The sequence below is a fragment of the Leptodactylus fuscus genome, chromosome 2, assembly GCF_031893055.1.
Source record: "Leptodactylus fuscus isolate aLepFus1 chromosome 2, aLepFus1.hap2, whole genome shotgun sequence".
Taxonomy (NCBI): domain Eukaryota; kingdom Metazoa; phylum Chordata; class Amphibia; order Anura; family Leptodactylidae; genus Leptodactylus; species Leptodactylus fuscus.
The window spans coordinates 110,623,518-110,644,434 of NC_134266.1; the positions used below are offsets into that span (position 1 = coordinate 110,623,518).

The 20,917-nt window shown below is 42.1% G+C and overlaps 1 protein-coding gene across 1 annotated transcript in view; it reads right to left on the reverse strand.

Moving 5' to 3' along the window:
- Positions 1–13,522, reverse strand: part of HEATR6 (HEAT repeat containing 6) — a 50,974-nt gene extending 37,452 nt beyond the window's left edge. Inside the window, exons 1-2 of the mRNA XM_075264377.1 lie at positions 13,233–13,522; positions 1,471–1,578 (exon numbers count right to left, since the gene is read on the reverse strand). Coding sequence (XP_075120478.1) covers positions 1,471–1,578; positions 13,233–13,505 — 381 coding nt within the window. The 5' untranslated portion in view covers positions 13,506–13,522. The remainder of the gene's footprint in view (positions 1–1,470; positions 1,579–13,232) is intronic.
- Between the last annotated feature and the right edge of the window lie 7,395 nt (positions 13,523–20,917).

The window sequence follows — 20,917 nt, forward strand, 5'->3', positions numbered from 1 at the left end:
TAGCCAGTAAATCCGGGTACGACCTTTTCACACCCGCATATTTTGTCTGCATATGCTTTCCATATGGAGCAAGATATAAGGATGCATGTGATGAGCTATTCATATACCTATTTTTGGACATGTTTATATTCATATATATATATATATATATATATATATATATATATATATATATATATAAACATTCATTATTTTTCAATATACAGCATGCTTCACTGGATGTCATAGGCTCCTCAATGACGTAATGTACAGATTGTAATATATACTACTAGAAAGCCGACAGTGCACCAATTGCAGCACACTGTTGGCTTTGCAGAATTATATAATACCGCACACCTATGAGGAATGGTCCTCTTTAACATCAAATGCCAGTGAACTATTTTATGATATTTTTATTGCAGATGGCATACTTTTAATTTCTTTGCACAGAGATCAAAAATTAGCTCCCATCTCTGCCCCATACCATATAATGGCCCCATCACTGGTCCTCATGCAGTATCAGGGTCCAGTGAAAGAAGGGGGGAGCAATGAACCAGAAGAGAAGTGGCCACTGTATGAGCATTACAGTGGCCCCCTCACTGGTACTCCCTATAACAGTATTAGGTAATTTTTTACCTGTAAGCTCCCTGGTCCCGCTTTGCCTCCCTGCTCGGTGCGCACTGTTGTGACGTCATGTGCACCCGGAACCAGGCTGCATTTACTTAACACCAACCAGATTCACAAGCTTGAGGTTATTCGGTTTAGAAAAAACGATGGCTAGATCGAAAAAAAATAAAATTGGGAATCCAACCATGACAGAATCAGAGGATGCGGTCATGGTGGATTCATTGTACAATTTCAAGATGGGCCTGGGTACCTTTCTTGAAAAGAAAAACATTAAAGATTATGGATATTAGATTGGAAAAGATGACAAGTTGTTCCAGGGTTCTATGTTGGCTTCTGGATTTGAAGTCAGGAAGGAATTTTTTCCCTTGACAATTGGCATCAGCATCATGGGGTTTTTTGCCTTCCTTTGGATCTGTACAGGTTATAGATGGGACTTGATGGACTTATGTCTTTTATCCTCCTCCTCATCTACTAGACAAAATAAGCTGGGTTTTTAACAGCCAGGGTCAGCACATTTCTGTAATGCCCCATAGGCACTACAGGGCACAGGAATACACTGGTATGTGGAAAGGGAGGAGCTCCTTTTACACCTCTTTCCTGTCCCTGCTAGGATATAAAGCTAACCTCCTAAGCACTATTATGGAGGATTACTGGGGAAGAAAACACTTTAAGCTTCCAAAAGGAAAGAATGCACATGGGGATATAGTAGAGTGCATACGCAACAATGTAAGCTCTGTGACACCTTGGTTGGACTGGAGAAGGAACAGATCTATTGGATGCTGTAATATTTCATTGTGATGCAGAATTATGATGACATGTATTAACTAACAGTGTTTTACATTTTCTTTAAGAAAGGTTTCCTACCTGGAGTCTGTTGAGCAAATAATGAATAAGCTGACAAACTTTACTGACAAGGTGTTCTTGACTAAAATGAACAAGTCGACAAGCTTGAACAAGTAAGGCACAGACTTCCTACAAGAAAACAAACATGATGAACAGTTATCTATGCTTATTTCATGCACGTTATACACCAAAAACAATACAACAAAGCGGTTTTGTTACTAGGCTTACAAGAATTGTATACCACTTTTCAGATTGTGGTTTACAAAATGATGTAGCTTTTTATCCTTCAGACAATTATTGCAAGATAAGTATCTAAATGAAATGCCCAAGTATATGTCATACATTACTGCACAATTCAGAACAGTGGTTTGTCTTGAAAAGTTAAAGGGGTATTCCCACGTCGCATACTCATCAGTCTTCACTGCTGTAAAATCTTCTTTTTTCCTGGTTTCTTGCGTCATTTGGTGGGCGGGGTTTCATATGCAACCTGCCGTTTAGCTCCGCCCACCGCATAGTGTGATCCTATGGGGCGGCTGAAGGGCCTGTGATGTCATCAAAGGTCCTCAAACAACACTATATGCACAATATTGGGCTATGAAGTACACGCAGCAGCAACTCCATTCTGTGTTACATACAGAGACTGCCTGTCTCTGCCATAATGAACACAACTGAATTAGCTAGCCTGATAACTGGGAGAACAAAAGACGAGTTCAGAAATTAAAGCAGCTCCTCTCCCCTATCTGATAGCAGGAAGCTAGGTCACGTGGTGTAGACACAGGAATAGCTAGATACACAGGCTCGCTCCTGTGCACTTAGCCCCTCCTCCCTCCCCCCTGAGAGAAGCAGATACATCTCTTGACTTTTGAGCAGATAAGTCAAGGGCTGTGTCAACAATGAATTGAATAAAGTAAGATAGTGGACAAACAAAGCAGTTTTGCTGAAGCAGTGTATTTAGGAAAAGTCTTACATCCACATTAACAAGCAGTATAGATAGGATCCTTGTGATGGGACAACCCCTGTAATGCAACCTTCAGTTCTAAACAACTTTTCATAAATAAATATTGCATTTATCTATAAGAAACTTTAATACATCCTATTAAAGGGATTCTATCACTAGAATACCCTTTTTTACAATAAATACACCTAAGAATAGCCTTAAGAAAGGCTATTCTTCTAGTTCACACGTAAAAACCTCCTGGCTTATTTTGGTCCTGGAAAAAAAAAAAACGCTTCCTAATTAGGAAGTGGTTTTTTTGACCTTGAGGCGTTTTTTGGAGCAGTTTTTGGTAAAAACTGCTTCAGAAAACGCCAGGTGGTTTTCCCCTCCCCTAAAGAGAATGGGCTGCAAAAAAAAAAAAAAAAACACTAGGCGTTTTCAGTCACTGTTTATTTGCAAAAAAACACTAGGCTTTTTTTTTTTGCAAAAAAAAAAAAAAAAACCCACTAGGCGTTTTTCACCTCCCATTCACTCCTATTGCTTTCCTCAGGCGGAATCCACCTGAAGAAAGGTCATGTTGTTTCTTTTTTCTGCTAGCAGAAAAAAAAAAAAAAGCTAGCAGTCTCCATAGGCCACCATTGTATGGAGGCAGATTTTGAGGAGAAATCTGCTGTCAAAATCTGCCTCATTGTCCCAGTGTGAACTAGCCCTAAAGTTTATTTTTCTGATCCGCGTTGCCGATCCTGAGGAATTTTTTCTTTCTTCCTTATGCAAAAGAGTTTTCTCGCAGCACTTGGACCAAGAACAGAAGCGTGATAGAAGAAGGCGGAGAGAACACAGAGGCAGTCGCTGGAGTTTCCAAGTAGCACAGAGGATGCCCCAGTGCTGCAAGAAAAATCATTTGCATAAGGAAGAAAGAAATTCCTCAGGAACAGGGTGGCGCAGATCAAAATAATAAGGTTAAGAGAAGAATAGCCTTAAGTCTATTCCTACGTGTATTTATTGTAAAAAAAAAAAAAAAAAAAAAAAAAAAAAAAGGAGTATTCTAGTGATAGAATCCCTTTAAAGAGGACCTTTCATGGTCTGGGGCACAGGCAGTTCTATACACTGCTGGAAAGTCGATCTGTAAATTGGGTGAAGAGCTTTCGGTCCCGGGACCGTAGCTCTTTACAGTCAGAAGAGCGTTCCTGACAGTCTGTCAAGAACGTCCTTCTCCACAGCAGCGCCTATAGCGCTGTACAGTGTGAGCGGGGAGGAACGCCCCCTCCCTCTGTTTCACAAGTATTATCAGGAGGGGAGGGGGCGTTCCTCCCCGTTCACACTGTACAGCGCTATAGGTGCTGCCGTGGAGAAGGACGTTCTTGAATTCAGCGCACTGTCGACTTTCCAACAGTATATAGCGCTGCCTGTGCCCTGGACCATGAAAGGTCCTCTTTAAGGAGCACTTAGCAGTCCAGCTCCAGACGAATCTTGTAAAATGGTTAGTAACCCTAACTTACATTCACAATTGATGTTGCAGTGTCCATGGGTCTTAAACAAACGTACTGGCACATTCTCTCTCTTTAACCCCTTAATGACACAGGGTAGTTTGGGCCTTAATGCTCAGACCCCATTTTTCAAATACAACATCTTTTACTTTACATGAGAATAGCTTAATAATGCATTTACCTATCTAGGTGATTCCAAGATTGTTCTTCCATGACAAACTGTATTTTATGTTCGTGGTAAATTTTAGTCATTATACTGTACTTTGCGTTTGTTTAAAAAAAAAAAAAAAAAAAAGACAATTTACTGAAAATTTCATAAAATTATGAATTTTGAAAGTTTTTGTTCTTATGTTAAAAACCCAGGATAACATACCTAACAATGTGGGTACAAACTGCTGTTTGAGCACAAAGGGGAAGGAGCACTATTTTGGAAATCATGTCACTTCTGGTTTCTTTTCCCTTGTAGGCTCTAATTCTGGGGCGTACCCTGATATCCGTTCCCACAGCTTATACATTCCCTTCCCGCCACAGCCAGATTTTTGCTAATGATTTGGCAACTTTTGGGATTTTTGTCTCCACATTATTCAAGCTTTTTTTCTAGCGATGTAGCCATATGAGGGATGGTTGTTTGTGGGATGAGATGTAATTTGTAATGAGACCATTTTTGGGTACCAATAACTTATTGACTATTATTTTTATTAACTCTTTTTTGGTGGATTAAAAAACCTCATCAATTCTGGCATTGCGTTTTACCTTTTAAATGTTTTTCCACACAGTGAACATCATAAGTAACATGTTACCTTTATTCTGCGGGTCAGTACAATTACAGAGAAACCTCATTTATATTGTTTTGTAATGCGTAACTAATTCTTCAGAACAAAAACCCGTTTGGGGACATAAATCAATTATTTTTGTATCATCATCTTCTGAGAGGCGTAAGATTTTTATTTTTCAGTTGACAGAGTTGGTTTGAGGGCTTATTTTTTGCGGGACAACCTGTGCTTTTTATTGGTACTGTTTTGGGGTACATGTGACTTTTTATAGCATATTTTGTAAGGTGAGAAGGTGAAAAATCATTATTTTTGGTGGGTTATTTTTTGTTTTGACACACTTTAAATTTTTCTTGCACTTTTTTTTACATTTTTTTTTCTCTGTCCCCATAAGGACACCTGAACGAGCAAACACAGCATCGCTGGTTCAGTACTATAGGGTAACTATAGACTGCAATACATGTGTCCAACAAACAGACAAATCTCCAAAATCCAGCAAACCAAGAAGGACTATGTATAAAAAGGAGGTTAGAATAAAACTTAATCTTTACCGTATTTTTCGGACTATAAGACGCACCGGACCATAAGACGCACTAAGGTTTTAGAGGAGGAAAATAGGGAAAAAAAAAATTAAGAAAAAAAAATTGGTGAAATATTTAATAACCTAATAATATAATATTTCACCAATGTAAATAGAACTGGGGGCTTTCGGACTCAGGGATACCAAATGTGTATGTGTTTCACAGTAATGTTTTTGTTTTATATGTATTGTAGGGATATGGGGGTGATTTGAACATATCTATCTATCTATCTATCTATCTATCTATCTATCTATCTCCTATCTATCTGTCTATCTGTCTGTCTATTCTATCTAATCTCATCCATGGATGGAAAGAGACACCCTGCAGTGAAGCTATGTAAGAAGAGAAAAAGGGGCGGGCCAGACGGGTGAAGGAGGTGTGGTTTTCTAAGCAAACTTGAAAACACACCTCTTTCACCCGTCTGGCTCGTCCCTCCTTCACTGCTTCTCAGATCTTGCTTCTGCAATGAAGCCACACAGACAGGGAAGTAGGGGCGGGCCAGACGGGTGAAGGAGGCGTGGTTTCAAGCTTGCCGAGAAAACCACGCCTCCTCCTCCCGTTTGGCCCGCCCCTCCTTCCCTGTCTGTGTGGTTTCATTGCCGGAGCCAGATCTGAGAGGCAGTGAAGGAGGGGCGGGCCAGACGGGAGAAGGAGGCGTGGTTTTCTCGGCAAGCTTGAAACCACGCTTCCTTCACCTGTCTGGCTCGCCCCTACTTCCCTGCCTCTCATATCTCGCTCCTGCAAACACGCGACACAGACAGGGAAGGAGGGGCAGAGCAGGCAGGCACCGTGCTGCTCTCCGTGCTGCTCCTCATAGACAGGACACAGACGCTGCACACGCTGCATTCGGACTATAAGACGCACACACATTTTCCTCCCATATTGGGAGGAAAAAAAGTGCGTCTTATAGTCCGAAAAATACGGTAATTAAAATCATTGTCAAAGTTATATTTTACCAAAAATTCAACCATCTCTATAATAAATTCACATAATTCTGGTATAAAGTTGGAGTACTTATAGAGGTGATGCGAAACAGCCAAAATAGCAATGTGGTGAGAGACACTTGAATAGAGGGCACAAGCATCACTGGCGAGCCGAATATAATTACCGTATATACTCGAGTATAAGCCGACTTGAATATAAGCTGAGACCCCTAATTTTACCACAAAAACTGGGAAAATGTATTGACTCGAGTATAAGCCGGGGGGGTGTTAGGAATGCAGCAGCTACTGAAAAATTTGAAAAATTAAAATGGCCGGAATTTTTGGGTGCAATAGATGCTGGGGACAGGGGAGGGGGTGTTTTGGTTGTCTGTCTGCCCCTTCCCTGAGCTTGAGGACTGGTTTTTTTTTTCCCTTACTTGGAATTCAGCCTGGCTGAATATAGGGTATCTGCAGAGCTCTTATTAACACCTTCCCGATGGAATAGGAGCACTGCAGATCCCCTATATTCAGTAGACCGGGCACTTTCAGACACAGGGATACTTAATGTGTATGTGTTTCACAGTAATTTTCTACTTTGAGGGCGGGTTCACACCTGCACCTGATCTCCGTTATACAGGTTTCCATTTCCTGCCTGGGTTTGAAAAGTGTCTGCTGGTTAGCGTCTTCTGCTCTCCGCGGCGAAACTGGGGTTTTTTTTGTTTTTTTTTTTAACCAGCCACAAAGTTGGACATACAGGACTTTGTGTCTGGTAAAAGAAAAAAAACGTTTCACCACGGAGAGCAGAAGACGCTCACCGGCAGACAGTGAATGCCGGTTTCCGGCTTCTGCCGACAGAAAACGGAAACCTGCCTAACAGAGATCGGGTGCTGGTGTGAACCCGCCCTTGTATGTATTCTAGGTAAAGGAGTGATTTAGAACCTTTTATTTATTATTATATTCTGCTTTCTATATTTCTGCTTTCCTGGCCTGCTAGCAGAAAATTGCCGTAATAACTCTAGTATAAGCCGAGGAGCACTTTTTCAGCAGAAAACCATGCTGAAAAACTCGGCTTATACTCGAGTATATATGGTACTTTCCCAATTAAATTTGCTAAGAGATCCTGAGTAGTTCTTTCATATCTTTAATAAATCCCGGAACACAAGTCACCAGTGGTTGCAGCAGTCCATCTACCCACTGGCAGACTTTCTCACTTAGTGACCCTATTCCGGAAATTAGGCCTGTGAAATTGAAGTTTTTGAAAAAATACAAGAGAAGTTTTCGCTGTCATTTTTGTTATTTAGTGTACTGGTTTCAAAAAGGACATCCATTTTTTTTCCACATCACGTCAGGGTTTTAGCAAAAATATCGATATCAATTTTACAAGAAATCCAATTTGAAAAGGAATTCTCCCAAACAATTTTGAATGTACTATCTGGCAACAGTGGTTTTTATCCATTTAAAACCATGCAAAATATCGATTATTGGTAAGGCAAATTGATTTTGAAGTGATATATTTTTTTTTTTTTTTTATAGGTTTAAATGGATGAAAACCACTGTTGCCAGATCGCACAAGCCGCCTCTGGTTGAGAGAAAAACAAAGAGTTCGCTTGAATTTAAACTTTTTACATGAAATTATGGTGCAGTCTCTAGAAGAAAACCACCAACATACTATTTTAATTTGTTTTTATTAGGGTAACTTACATAAAATAGATGATTGACCAAAAGGAGCAAATATGTGTACATGACAGTTTGAAACTTTTTTAAACTGAGCAAAAAAAAGTTTCTATTTAAGTACGGACTTTTTTTCCTTTGAAACTTCTTTTTGACATTTTTCTTTTATGTTCATTCTTGGGGCTATCTCTTGTTCACATACAACAATAGTCGGTGAGCATGTTCTTGTCCCATCAACCTTGATATTTGTGCTCCATATCTGATGTCTTGGTGGAACCTTTCACCCTGTTCTTCACTGACTGATCCCAAATTTTCAGGGAAAAAGTGCAAATGTGAGTGAAAGAAATGTATTTTGACACTCATAGAACAACCCAACGCTTGAAATTTGTCCTGCATATTAATTACAATTTGTATATATGATATAGTCAGGATCCTTGTAATTACCCAGAAATTTATCTTCGACATCTTTGAAGGCAACCCAAGCCTGCCCAAATCCCATTGCTGGAAGGCAACGGCCCTAAAGGCCATTGCTGGAAGGCAACGGCCCTAAAGGCCATTGATGGAAGGCAACGGCCCTAAAGGCCATTGATGGAAGGCAACGGCCCTAAAGGCCATTGATGGAAGGCAACGGCCCTAAAGGCCATTGATGGAAGGCAACGGCCCTAAAGGCCATTGATGGAAGGCAACGGCCCTAAAGGCCATTGATGGAAGGCAACGGCCCTAAAGCCCATTGATGGAAGGCAACGGCCCTAAAGCCCAGTGATGAAAAGGAACAGCCCTAAAGCCCATTGATGGAAAGCAACAGCCCTAAAGGCCATTGATGGAAGGCAAAGGCCCTAAAGGCCATTGATGGAAGGCAACGGCCCTAAAGCCCATTGATGGAAGGCAACGGCCCTAAAGCCCATTGATGGAAGGCAACGGCCCTAAAGCCCATTGATGGAAGGCAACGGCCCTAAAGCCCATTGATGGAAGGCAACGGCCCTAAAGCCCATTGATGGAAGGCAACGGCCCTAAAGCCCATTGATGGAAGGCAACGGCCCTAAAGCCCATTGATGGAAGGCAACGGCCCTAAAGCCCATTGATGGAAGGCAACGGCCCTAAAGCCCATTGATGGAAGGCAACGGCCCTAAAGCCCATTGATGGAAGGCAACGGCCCTAAAGCCCATTGATGGAAGGCAACGGCCCTAAAGCCCATTGATGGAAGGCAACGGCCCTAAAGCCCATTGATGGAAGGCAACGGCCCTAAAGCCCATTGATGGAAGGCAACGGCCCTAAAGCCCATTGATGGAAGGCAACGGCCCTAAAGCCCATTGATGGAAGGCAACGGCCCTAAAGCCCATTGATGGAAGGCAACGGCCCTAAAGCCCACTGATGGAAGGCAACCGCCCTAAAGCCCATTGATGGAAGGCAACGGCCCTAAAGCCCATTGATGGAAAGCAACCGCCCTAAAGCCCACTGATGGAAGGCAACCGCCCTAAAGCCCACTGATGGAAGGCAACCGCCCTAAAGCCCACTGATGGAAGGCAACCGCCCTGAAGCCCATTGATGGAAAGCAACGGCCCTAAAGCCTATTCATGGAAGGCAACCGCCCTAAAGCCCACTGATGGAAAGCAACTGCCCTAAAAGATAAAATCTAACCTTAATTAATTAAATATTCTAAATATAAAACCAGTGTACAAAGCTAAACAAAAAACCCAGTACCAAAGTCAGTGTGGTTTATTATCTCACCCAAAATTCCAATCCTGTTCTAGATATATTTTAGTAACAAATAGATGGTAAATTACACATATGTATCAATCTATATCCCGATTGCTGAATTTTGACATAAGATGTAAAATCTTTTGATCAAAGGTAATTCAGTCCTATGTATCAGTTGTAAACTTCCTTTCTTAATTCTGAATGCTTTTTCCCCTGTCATAGCGGCTTCAGGAGAATGTTAAAATAAATAAGGCTCTAGTTAGGCCAGAGATTACAGCAATAAAGATTAAAATATTGAAGTTAAAACTGCGTTCAGAGTGCCAGAATTCAAGGTATGAACGCCGCATAACGCCTCAAACACTCGTTATATGGGACCAGTCCCTGTTCTTCCATTACCCCCATCTTCCGTGTCATACAGGCACACCTCGGGTCAACTAATCAGTCTCCATGGACAGGGACAGTGGAGAGGTCGTCATAGTGATCGTGAACTGCACACAAACTGTGTATTGCCCAGATGTGAATGGCTGTGCATTGGACATATAAATTACAGCAAAACTTAAAAACGGACATCGTTCCCGACTCCTCTACATGTTCCAGGCACTACCTATTCAGGTTCCACAGGATTTCTCTCGCGTTGAACAGTACAATAGTCCTGAAACCTGAGTTATGTGGAATATGGAAGCAAAGACATTTTTCCATTTTGCAAAGTTTTGAACTTTTTTTTTTTAAAGGCATTAAAACATTAAAAACAATATATACATTTAGTATCGCTGTGATTGTGCAGACCCACATAATATAAGCAACATGTCATTTTTTTCCACATAGCAAATACCATAAAAATTTAGTCAATAGGAAACTGACACAAATGCATTCCTTACAAAGAGTACTGCATGTCCGACTGTGTCCGGCTTAAAAAAAACGGTTTTGCAGCGGAGAGCATAAAACGCTCACGGCAGGACATCTCTCAAACACATTCTAATGAATGGGTTTGAAAGAGTCCTGCAGTTTTCCATCTCCTGCTCTGTTTTATACAGGAAACGGAAACCTGTATGAACGGAGACCAGGCACAGATGTGAACGAGCCCTTACCAGTACATTTCACAGGCTATTGAATATTGCCATTAAAAAGTACAATTTGTTCAAGAAGGTATAAACCATCATGTAACTGTGAACGGAAAAAAAAAAAATTATGCCTCATGAAAGGTGGGTAGGAAAAACAGGTATGCAAAAACAAAAAAATTGGCTCCATCTTTAAGGGGCTAAAGGCAAACTGATATGATATTCCATTACAGTTTGATCAACAGTCTGATAACTGTGACCAAGAGCCAGAATTCAGAACTCATCTGACATCAATGTTAGGCTCCATTCTTGTCATGCCTTTTACAACTATTTCACAGAAGCACAGAAGAAGAAGAAAAAAAAAAATGGACATTTATATGCCATAACTATCGATGGGTATTCGTCAGAAAACTGTCCATTTGAGTCTGTGTTTGTTTTTGTCAGATCGTCCCCCCCCCCCCCCCCCCGTTCTGCATTCTGAGAATGGGTACAGAAGGACAAAAAAAACTGAGTTGCAAAATGGATGCAAACAAACTGACATTTGTTGAATAGAGCGATGGCCCAGTGGTCAGCGATGGAGTCCTGTGTTCGAATCCTGCCAAGGACAACATCTGTACAGAGTTTGTATGTTCTCCCTGTGTTTAATCACAAACCCCAAGGACATACTGATAGGGAATATAGATTGTGAGCCCTCTATGGGACAATGTCTGTAAATGCTGTGGAATATGATGAGGTTATATAAGTAAATAAAATAAATAATCCATTTGTATCTGCCTTCTATAGACATCAATGTTTTTTGTTTTTTTGTTTTTTTAAAGGGATCCTATCTTTTAAACACATTTTTTTTCACAGTATTGTAAGCGGCCATTTTCTCGTGGCCTTGCCGTAGGCCTGAAGCCTAGAAGTTAGAGGACACCACCGGAAGAAGGGGCGGTGAAGACCTGGTTGCAGAAGAAGATGGAGGCGGCGCTGGAGAGAGTTCTCTCGCAGCACTGGGGACATCCCCAGTGCTGTTTGAGCACTCGGGCCCGCCCCCAGTGCTGCGAGAGAGCTCATTTGCATACTGAGAAAAACCAGGATTGCAGGCAAAAGGAAGACTAGGAAAGGTAATACGAAGACGAAGAGCCTTCCGACATGTTAGGCAGAAAAAAAATATGTTTAAAAGATAGGATCCCTTTAAATGCAGATATTTGGTAAGTCCTTACTGTAGCCTTATATTTTTGAATAAAGCAAAAGTGTTGCAAATTCAACTTTTTTCTCCCCGTCCAAAACAGCAGATACACGGTGGAAATTCTCCAAATGCACGCTTGCGGATGGATTTAATATCCCATTGAATTTGTGATCTTTCAACAGGATATACAAACTAATTAGGTGCAGTGACATCAAAGTAGGCGTGAACCCAACCTTACACAGTCAGGAGACCTCACTATTAGGGGGAGTTCACACTACCCTAAAGTAAGTCTTAGGCTGTCACATAAGATAAAGTCCTGCATGCATGACGGATTTATGACGTACAGATACCAGGCATAAGTGTGAAGCAAGTATTACATTAGTGTCAATGGGAATGGACACATAATTCGAGATCTTGGGACCGGCCTGATGCAATGACGGGCCAAAGGACAGCGCTCACCAAGAGAATTACAGTCAAAAACTTCTTCTATTAAAGAGGACCTTTCATGGTTTGGGGCACAGGCAGTTCTATATATTGCTGGAAAGCCAACAGTGCTGTAGCTCTTTATAGTCAGAAGGGCGTTTCTGACACTATCAGGAACGTCCTTCTGTACAAGCAGCGCCAATAGCGCTGTGCTCTGAGACTGGGGAGGAACACCCCCTCCCCTCCTCATAATACTCGTCTATGGACGAGTACTGTGAGCAGAGGGAGAGGGCGTTCCTCCCTGCTCACACAGTACAGCGCTATTGGCGCTGCTTGTACAGAAGGACGTTCCTGACAGAGTGTCAGGAATGTCCTTCTGACTGTAAAGAGCTACGGTACCGAGACCGCTAGCTCTTCACCTGGGGCACAGATCGTGAAAGTAGACAGTTCGCTGAATTCATCGCACTGTTGGCTTTCCAGCAGTATATAGAACTGCCTGTGCCCCGGACCATGAAAGGTCCTCTTTAAAGAAGTTTTTGACTGTAATTCTCTGGGTGAGCGCTGTCCTTTGGCCCATCATTGCATCAGGCTGGTCCCAAGTTCTCTTGTTCTTCATCACGTTCCTGAAACGTTTCCTCAGCTGCTGCCCTTCCATTCACTTCATCCTATCCAGGATTTGCATGTGCTCAAGGCCTCATTGGGTCATTGTGACCTATTCATAATCGGCACAGATGAGCAGGCACTTGTCTCTCTACCATGGTCATTCATTTACACAGTGAGAATACACGAGGATCGGATCGGCGTTCTCTCCTTTTGGACACAGAATTAGTCAGTGACAGCTAAAGCCCATTGCTCTCATCCTATGACGGAAGACAGCAACAGACTTTAGTAATGGAAGTGTGAACTAGAATGACAGAGGCCAGGAAATCTAGGAAATTAAATCCATATATGAACATATATCATATATACACAACCAGAGATTTTCAATCACAACCCTTTCTTGACCATGAGGTTAAAACACTCCAAATCAGCAGCAACCCTCCATATGAGCATTTATGGCGCACCTCCTCACTGATGCCCGGGCCTCCCTGCGTGTACTCCTGGGATATGAGCTGGTCCAGCAGCAGGTTAATCTCAGTGCGGAAGCTCTCCGTGTCAGACGGCTTCAGGCTGCACAACTTGTTCAGATGCCGGTGGAAATCCTGCGCAGGATCCGGCTGAGCGTAGGTATCCTGCCCAGCCAAAGGTAAGGAGGGTGAAGGGTACGAAGCGCCCGCTCCCCGTCTGCCGCCATGCGGAATCGCTCCCAGGTGCCGAATATCTTCACGAGACGCCATGTTACTTACAGACGGCCGTTTGCTATGGCAACCAATAGTCACTTCCGAGGTCGCTGGGGTCCAAGTCAAAAAAACGTCATCATTTTGCGCTGCCAGTGAGCGGCAGAGGGAGACTACTACGGTGGAGTCTAGAATGGAGTTGCTCCTGGTAAGGTCCTCCCTCCAGCAACTCCAATCTAGTCACCTCACTAGTGAACGGGCTAGAATGGAGTTGCTGGAGGGAAGATCTACCAGGAGCAACTCCATTCTAGACAATTCATTACTGAGGTGACTAGATTGGAGTTACTGGAGGGAGGACCTGCTAGAATCAGCTCTAATGTAGACTGTTCAGTACTGAAGTGACTAGAATGGAGTTGCTTAGAGGAGCTGCCGCCAGAAACTCCAATCTAGTCACCTCACTACAGGAGCAGCTAGAGTGGAGTGTCTATAGGAAGGAGCCAGAACTGGCCAAGAGAGACATTGTATATGATTATCAATAAGAATATAGGAAAACACATTCCTGGACATATATACATATGGCATACACTATTGAGATAGTGAGTGTGTGTGTGTGTGTGTGTGTATATATATATAAAATCTCTCTGCATAGCCTATTAATATTATAAATGTGAAAGTTTGTGGGTTTGTGTGTTTGGATGTTTGCATGTTCGGATGTTTGTTCCTCAATCACGGAAAAACCGCTCGACCGATTCGGCTGAAATTTTCCACAAACATAGTTAATACACCCGATTAAACAATAGGCTACTTTTCGTCACAATAGCGCACATACGTTTGTGCCAGGACCCCCACAAAACCCAAACTCACACCACCATCTCTGCAATCTCACACACTTTGGACCATAGCAAGCCACAAAATTCATATTGCCCTCTACAGCCTCGCCCCTAACCCCACACAATCACATATACATATACTTTACCACTTTGCCCCTCACCATAACGATACTCCAGGAGGTTCTCTTTAACGCTCCGGAGCAGCCATGTTTGCCGACCCCCACCGCTCTGACAATCCGCGACACCACCCACCCATGTCAATACCCCTAGGCGGTCTAAAAAAATGCAAAAAAAAATTTTGAAAAAAAAATATAAAAAAAAAATAAAAAGGATTAAAAATTCAAATCACCCCCTTTTCCCTAGAACACATATAAAAGTACTTAAAAACTGTGAAACACATACATATTAGGTATCCCCACGTCCGAAATCGCCCGCTCTACAAAGCTATACAAATATTTTAGTTTCTGATAAAAATTTGAATAAAAAGTGATCAAAGCAATAACATTTCCTGAAAATGGTAGAACTACAAAGTACACCCGGTCACGCAAAAAAAGAAGCCCTATACATCCCCGTACACGCACGTATAAATAAGTTACGGCTGTCAGAATATGGCGACTTTTCAAAAAAAAAATTTTAAACACAGTTTTGGATTTTTTTTAAGGGGTCAAAATGTAAATAAAACCATATAAATTTGGTATCCCCAGAATCGTAAGGAAACACAATACAGGGGACATGTCATTTTGGTTGCACAGTGAACGCCGTAAAACCAAAGCCCGTAAGAAAGTCGCAGAAATGCATTTTTTCTTCAAATCCACCCCATTCTGAATTTTTTCCCTGCTTCCCAGTACATTATATAGAATAATTAATGGTGGCATCATGAAGAAAATTTTGTCCCAGGAAAAATTAAGACCTCATATGGCTTTGGGAGCGGAGAAATAAAAAAAGTTATGGGGTTTAGAGGGAGGGGAGTCAAAAACGAAAATCAAAAAATGCCATCGGCGGGAACTTCAAATACTTCTGTCCCAAAGTCACTATGTAAAGTTTCTCACAACACCGTATAGCAGCCCAAATACACATTAACTTCAACACAAAAGTCTCATGTATTGTCTGAATTACAGCAAAAACAAGATACAAAGTTACATTTCATATCCCATACCTTATACACAGTACGAAAACCTTACTCATGCCTGTATATACCCACTTCTACAATCACCGCAGACGAAGTCGCGGGTACCAGCTAGTAATTTATAAGTGCCATATGGTCTGAACGGGGCAGTGACGCTGCAGCCTTACGTGTTTATTATAACTTTCGCCACTTTTTTGTTGTGTTAATGGAAATATATGGCAATTACTAACTGACAAGGATCTAAATTCTGACATATTGTTGTGCGCCTTATTTACTAAGATATAGTTACTGTAGGTAGGTTGATGGTCTGGGTATATTCTGTAGTTGCTATAGGTAGGTCCTCCTTATAGCAACTCCATTCTAACTGTCTCACTACAGAACTGACTAGAGTGGAGTTGCTGCAGGTAGGTGCATGGTTTCAGTGTATTCTGTAGTTGCCATAGGTAGGTCCTCCATACAGCAACTCCATTCTAGCTGTTCATGGTCTGGGTGTATTCTGTACGTTATTCAGTATAGGGCCTATATCTTATAATAAGCTCCACTTACAGTTATATTACTAAAAAAAAACCATACATTTTAAAATACATATTTTTATTGAAATAAAACCATCAATACAATCCTCATTATCCTTTTTTTTTTTTTTTTTTATTTAAAAACAAAAAAAACCCTACCTCCACTGGTTATCAACATAGTCTATCAAACCTCCACCCACTTACCTGTCCTGGTTTAGTATTACCTGCTTTCATGGAATAAACCAGCCACTGTTGTCTCATGTGATAGGATTGCTAGAGTAAAAGACAGGATCACATGTGCACCAGGTTCTACGTTGTTTAAATCCGTCAGGTGACCTGAATGATGAAGAGCCAGATCGCTAAAACAGCGATTTTAATGGGGCCAACTGTTTCCATACTGAAAGGGGCAGAGAGAAAAGTCCTCCGTGCAGGACTTTTTTCTCTGCTGATTTCTGCGTCCGATGTGAATCTAGCCACAAATTAAGTCAAGTAGCCTCCTTTTTTTTTTTATTCAATTGAGAACCAGAACGCGATGACTCCTCCTACTGAAAGGATAGTACCTCAGGATAGGTAACCAATATTAGATGTGCAGAGGGTCCCTGCAGATCTCTGGTACTGTACAAACTGTAGTGGTGAGTGTAAGTACCACAGCGATGCCCCATTATAATCTCTGTACCGGAGATCTGCAGGGGTTCCCCCTGCAAGTCTAATATTGATGGCCTATCCTGAGAAAGTGGATAACTCCATGAGGCAGGTGCCCCACATCGCTTAAACACAGTGCAAGAAATGCGGCAGAAAAAAAAAAACAAAAAAAAAAAAACATGAATCCCATCCCCATTTTACGGCAAAATACATGCAGCAGATACGCTGCAATTTCAAAAACTCATGGTTTTGGAAATTTCAGCATGCCAATTATACCCTAGGAAACGCCAACGGATTCCCTATTGGTATATTTAACCCCTTCCCGCCAATGGCACTTTTTGACTTCCTGACCAAGCTCGATTTTTCAAAACGGACATGTGTCACTTTATGTGGCAATAACTTTGAAACGCTTTAACTTACCAAAGTGATTTTGAGATTGTTTTTTCGTAACACATTGTACTTCATGTTAGTAGTAAATTTTGGTTGATATGTTTTGTGTTTAATTATGAAAAAATAGGAAATTTGGTGTAAATTTTGAAAAATATGCATTTTATAAAGTTTGAAATGATGTGCATTGCATACAGATAGTCAGACTGCCAAAATTATATCATAAATCTCATGTCCTAGATCTCTGCTTTATGTCGACATCAAACTTTAGGCGCCCTTTTATTTTTTACGGACATTAGAAGGTTTATAAGTGAAACAACAATATTCAAAATTTTCAAGAAATTTCCAAAACCCATTTTTTAAGGGACTAATCCAGTTATGAAGGGGTTTTGAAAGACCCCTGTATTAAAGCCCCCCATAAATCACCCCATTTTCAAAACTGCACCCCTTAAATAAGCCAAAACAACATATACCTAGTATTTTAACCCTATAAGTGCTTAACAGGAATTAAAACAAAATGGAGGTTAAATTTTCAAATTTGATTTTATTTTACTAATATTTTCGTTTAGACCTAGAATTTGCACATTCACAAGGGGTTAAAGGAGAAAACGCATCCCACAATTTGTTATGCAAGTTCTCCCGACTACCATAGTACCCCACTTGTGGGTGTAAACTAATATATAGACGCACAGCGAAACGCAGAAGGGAAGGCGCGCCAAAGAGCTTTTAGAGGGCAGATCTGGCTGTGATCAGTTTCAGGAACCATGTCACATTTACAAAGCCCTTGAGGTGTCAAAACAGTGGAAACCTCTAGAAAGTGACCCCATTTTGAAAACCGCGCCCCTCAAAGAATTTATCAAGTGATGTAGTGACCATTAGTAACCCCGAAGTGAATATGTAAGCTGTGCAGAGTAAATTGGGTACACCAAATCCCATTCTATTTTCCCACTAGCTCCTATGACACGGACGGGGAAGAGGAGCATTCTGGGGTATCAGCGCTGGTGTATTCTCTCTCATAAGCTCTAAATATGGGGTGTCTCCTGAAAACGCTTGCACCGCTTACACATTTCCTTCTAGTCGCAGCCACTTACACTCACCGGCCACTTTATTAGGTACACCTGTCCAACTGCTCGTTAACACTTAATTTCTAATCAGCCAATCACATGGCGGCAACTCAGTGCATTTAGGCATGTAGACATGGTCAAGACAATCTCCTGCAGTTCAAACCGAGCATCAGTATGGGGAAGAAAGGTGATTTGAGTGCCTTTGAACGTGGCATGGTTGTTGGTGCCAGAAGGGCTGGTCTGAGTATTTCAGAAACTGCTGATCTACTGGGATTTTCACGCCCAACCATCTCTAGGTTTTACAGAGAATGGTCCGAAAAAGAAAAAACATCCAGTGAGTGGCAGTTCTGTGGGCGGAAATGCGTTGTTGATGCCAGAGGTCAGAGGAGAATGGCCAGACTGGTTCGAGCTGATAGAAAGGCAACAGTGACTCAAATAGCCACCCGTTACAACCAAGGTAGCCAGAAGAGCATCTCTGAACGCACAGTACATCGAACTTTGAGGCAGATGGGCTACAGCAGCAGAAGACCACACCGGGTGCCACTCCTTTCAGCTAAGAACAGGAAACTGAGGCTACAATTTGCACAAGCTCATCGAAATTGGACAATTGAAGATTGGAAAAACGTTGCCTGGTCTGATGAGTCTCGATTTCTGCTGCGACATTCGGATGGTAGGGTCAGAATTTGGCGTCAACAACATGAAAGCATGGATCCATCCTGCCTTGTATCAACGGTTCAGGCTGGTGGTGGTGGTGTCATGGTGTGGGGAATATTTTCTTGGCACTCTTTGGGCCCCTTGGTACCAATTGAGCATCGTTGCAACGCCAAAGCCTACCTGAGTATTGTTGCTGACCATGTCCATCCCTTTATGACCACAATGTACCCAACATCTGATGGCTACTTTCAGCAGGATAATGCGCCATGTCATAAAGCTGGAATCATCTCAGACTGGTTTCTTGAACATGACAATGAGTTCACTGTACTCCAATGGCCTCCACAGTCACCAGATCTCAATCCAATAGAGCATCTTTGGGATGTGGTGGAACGGGAGATTCGCATCATGGATGTGCAGCCGACAAATCTGCGGCAACTGTGTGATGCCATCATGTCAATATGGACCAAAATCTCTGAGGAATGCTTCCAGCACCTTGTTGAATCTATGCCACGAAGAATTGAGGCAGTTCTGAAGGCAAAAGGGGGTCCAACCCGTTACTAGCATGGTGTACCTAATAAAGTGGCCGGTGAGTGTATGTCCTAATGATTTGGTGACTTTTGGGGGTTTTATCTTCACATTGTACAAGCTAGATTTTTATTTTCTGGCAATGTGGCCATATGAGGGCTTGGTGTTTGCGGTATTAGATGAGCTTTTCAATGCCACCATTTTAGGGCCTGTAACTTATTGACTACATTTTATTAACTCTTTCTGGGTGGGATGTAAAAGGAAACATCAATTCTGGCATTGCTTTTTAGCATTTATTTTTTTTCCCCGTGCAACATACAGTATAAGTAACATGTTACCTTTATTCTGCGGGTCGGTACAGTTACAGCGATACCTCATTTATATTATTTTTTAATGCGTTGCTATTTGTGCAGCATAAAATTAAATTTAGGGAAAATCAATTAATTATTTTTGCATCGCCATCTTCTGAAAGGCATAACATTTTTATTTTTCGCTAGACAGAGCTGGTTGATGGCTTATTTTTTGCGGGATGACCTTTGCTTTTTATTGGTACCATTTTGGTTTTCATCTGACCATTTGATTACTTTTTATTGAACATTTTGTAAGGGAAAGGTGGTGAATAATCATTATTTTGTGCGGTTTTCTACTTTTTTTTAATGACGTTCGCCGTCCAGGTTAAATAATGTTTTAATTTTATTGTTCAGGTAATTACGGACGCGGTGATACCAAATATGTAATGTTTTTTTCTATTTTCTATAAAACATTTTACATGGGGAAAAAGGGATTTTTAGGGCTTTATTTATTTCTAATTTATTTTAAACTTAAATTTTTTATTTTTACTTTTTTCTAACTTTTTTTTTCTGTCCCCATGGGGGATTGAAGCAGAGATCGGCTGATCACTGCTTCAATAGATATACGCTGCAATACACGTGTTACACGTGTATTGCAGAACATAGGAAGCTGTCAGCCTGTGTAGACACACAGGCTGACAGCTTCCTTTACGGCAGGATCAACCAGGTACAAGGACAGGGTAAGTGATGGGGCAGACCCGGGGTCACTGATCAGACCCCGGGCTGCCCCATACGAACACCGGCACCCCCCGAAAAAGGCGCGGGTGCCGATCGGCACCATAACATAGTGAAATTTCGGAGGTGCCGGCGGTCATGTTGACCGCCGGCATCTCAGGGGTTGATACCCGTGATCGGACCCGGTTCCGACCGCGGGTGTTACGGGGTATTGTCAGCCGTATGTTACGGCTGACACCCACAGTGCATGGTGCGCACACAGTTTCTGTGTGCGCACCATGCAGCCACCGTACTAGTACGGCGGTTTGCGGGAAGTCCTTCCCGGCAGCGCCGTACTATTACAGCGGATGTCGGGAAGGGGTTAAAGCAGAAAGTCCACAGAGGAAACCTGTACAAAGCACTACATGAAGAACCCAGATGTGTTGCGTTTGTCCAACAGCATTTTTTTTGCTGCAGGTGGCATGTGGGGCTTTAGCATTAAGCACAGTCATGCCAGGCTTATGATTAACCCCTTCTTGGGTAATCAGCAAGTCAATCACTTAGATGAAATCACTGACTCTAGGAGGTTGGGGGAGTCAGTGGTGAATACAGCTCACCAGGCACACTGGGTGGTCTTCGGGGGGCACGTTGTATTAATGAATATGGGTGGGGGGGGGGGGGGACACAGACCGCTTCCTATGCAGGGGTAGGCAACCTTCGGCACGCCA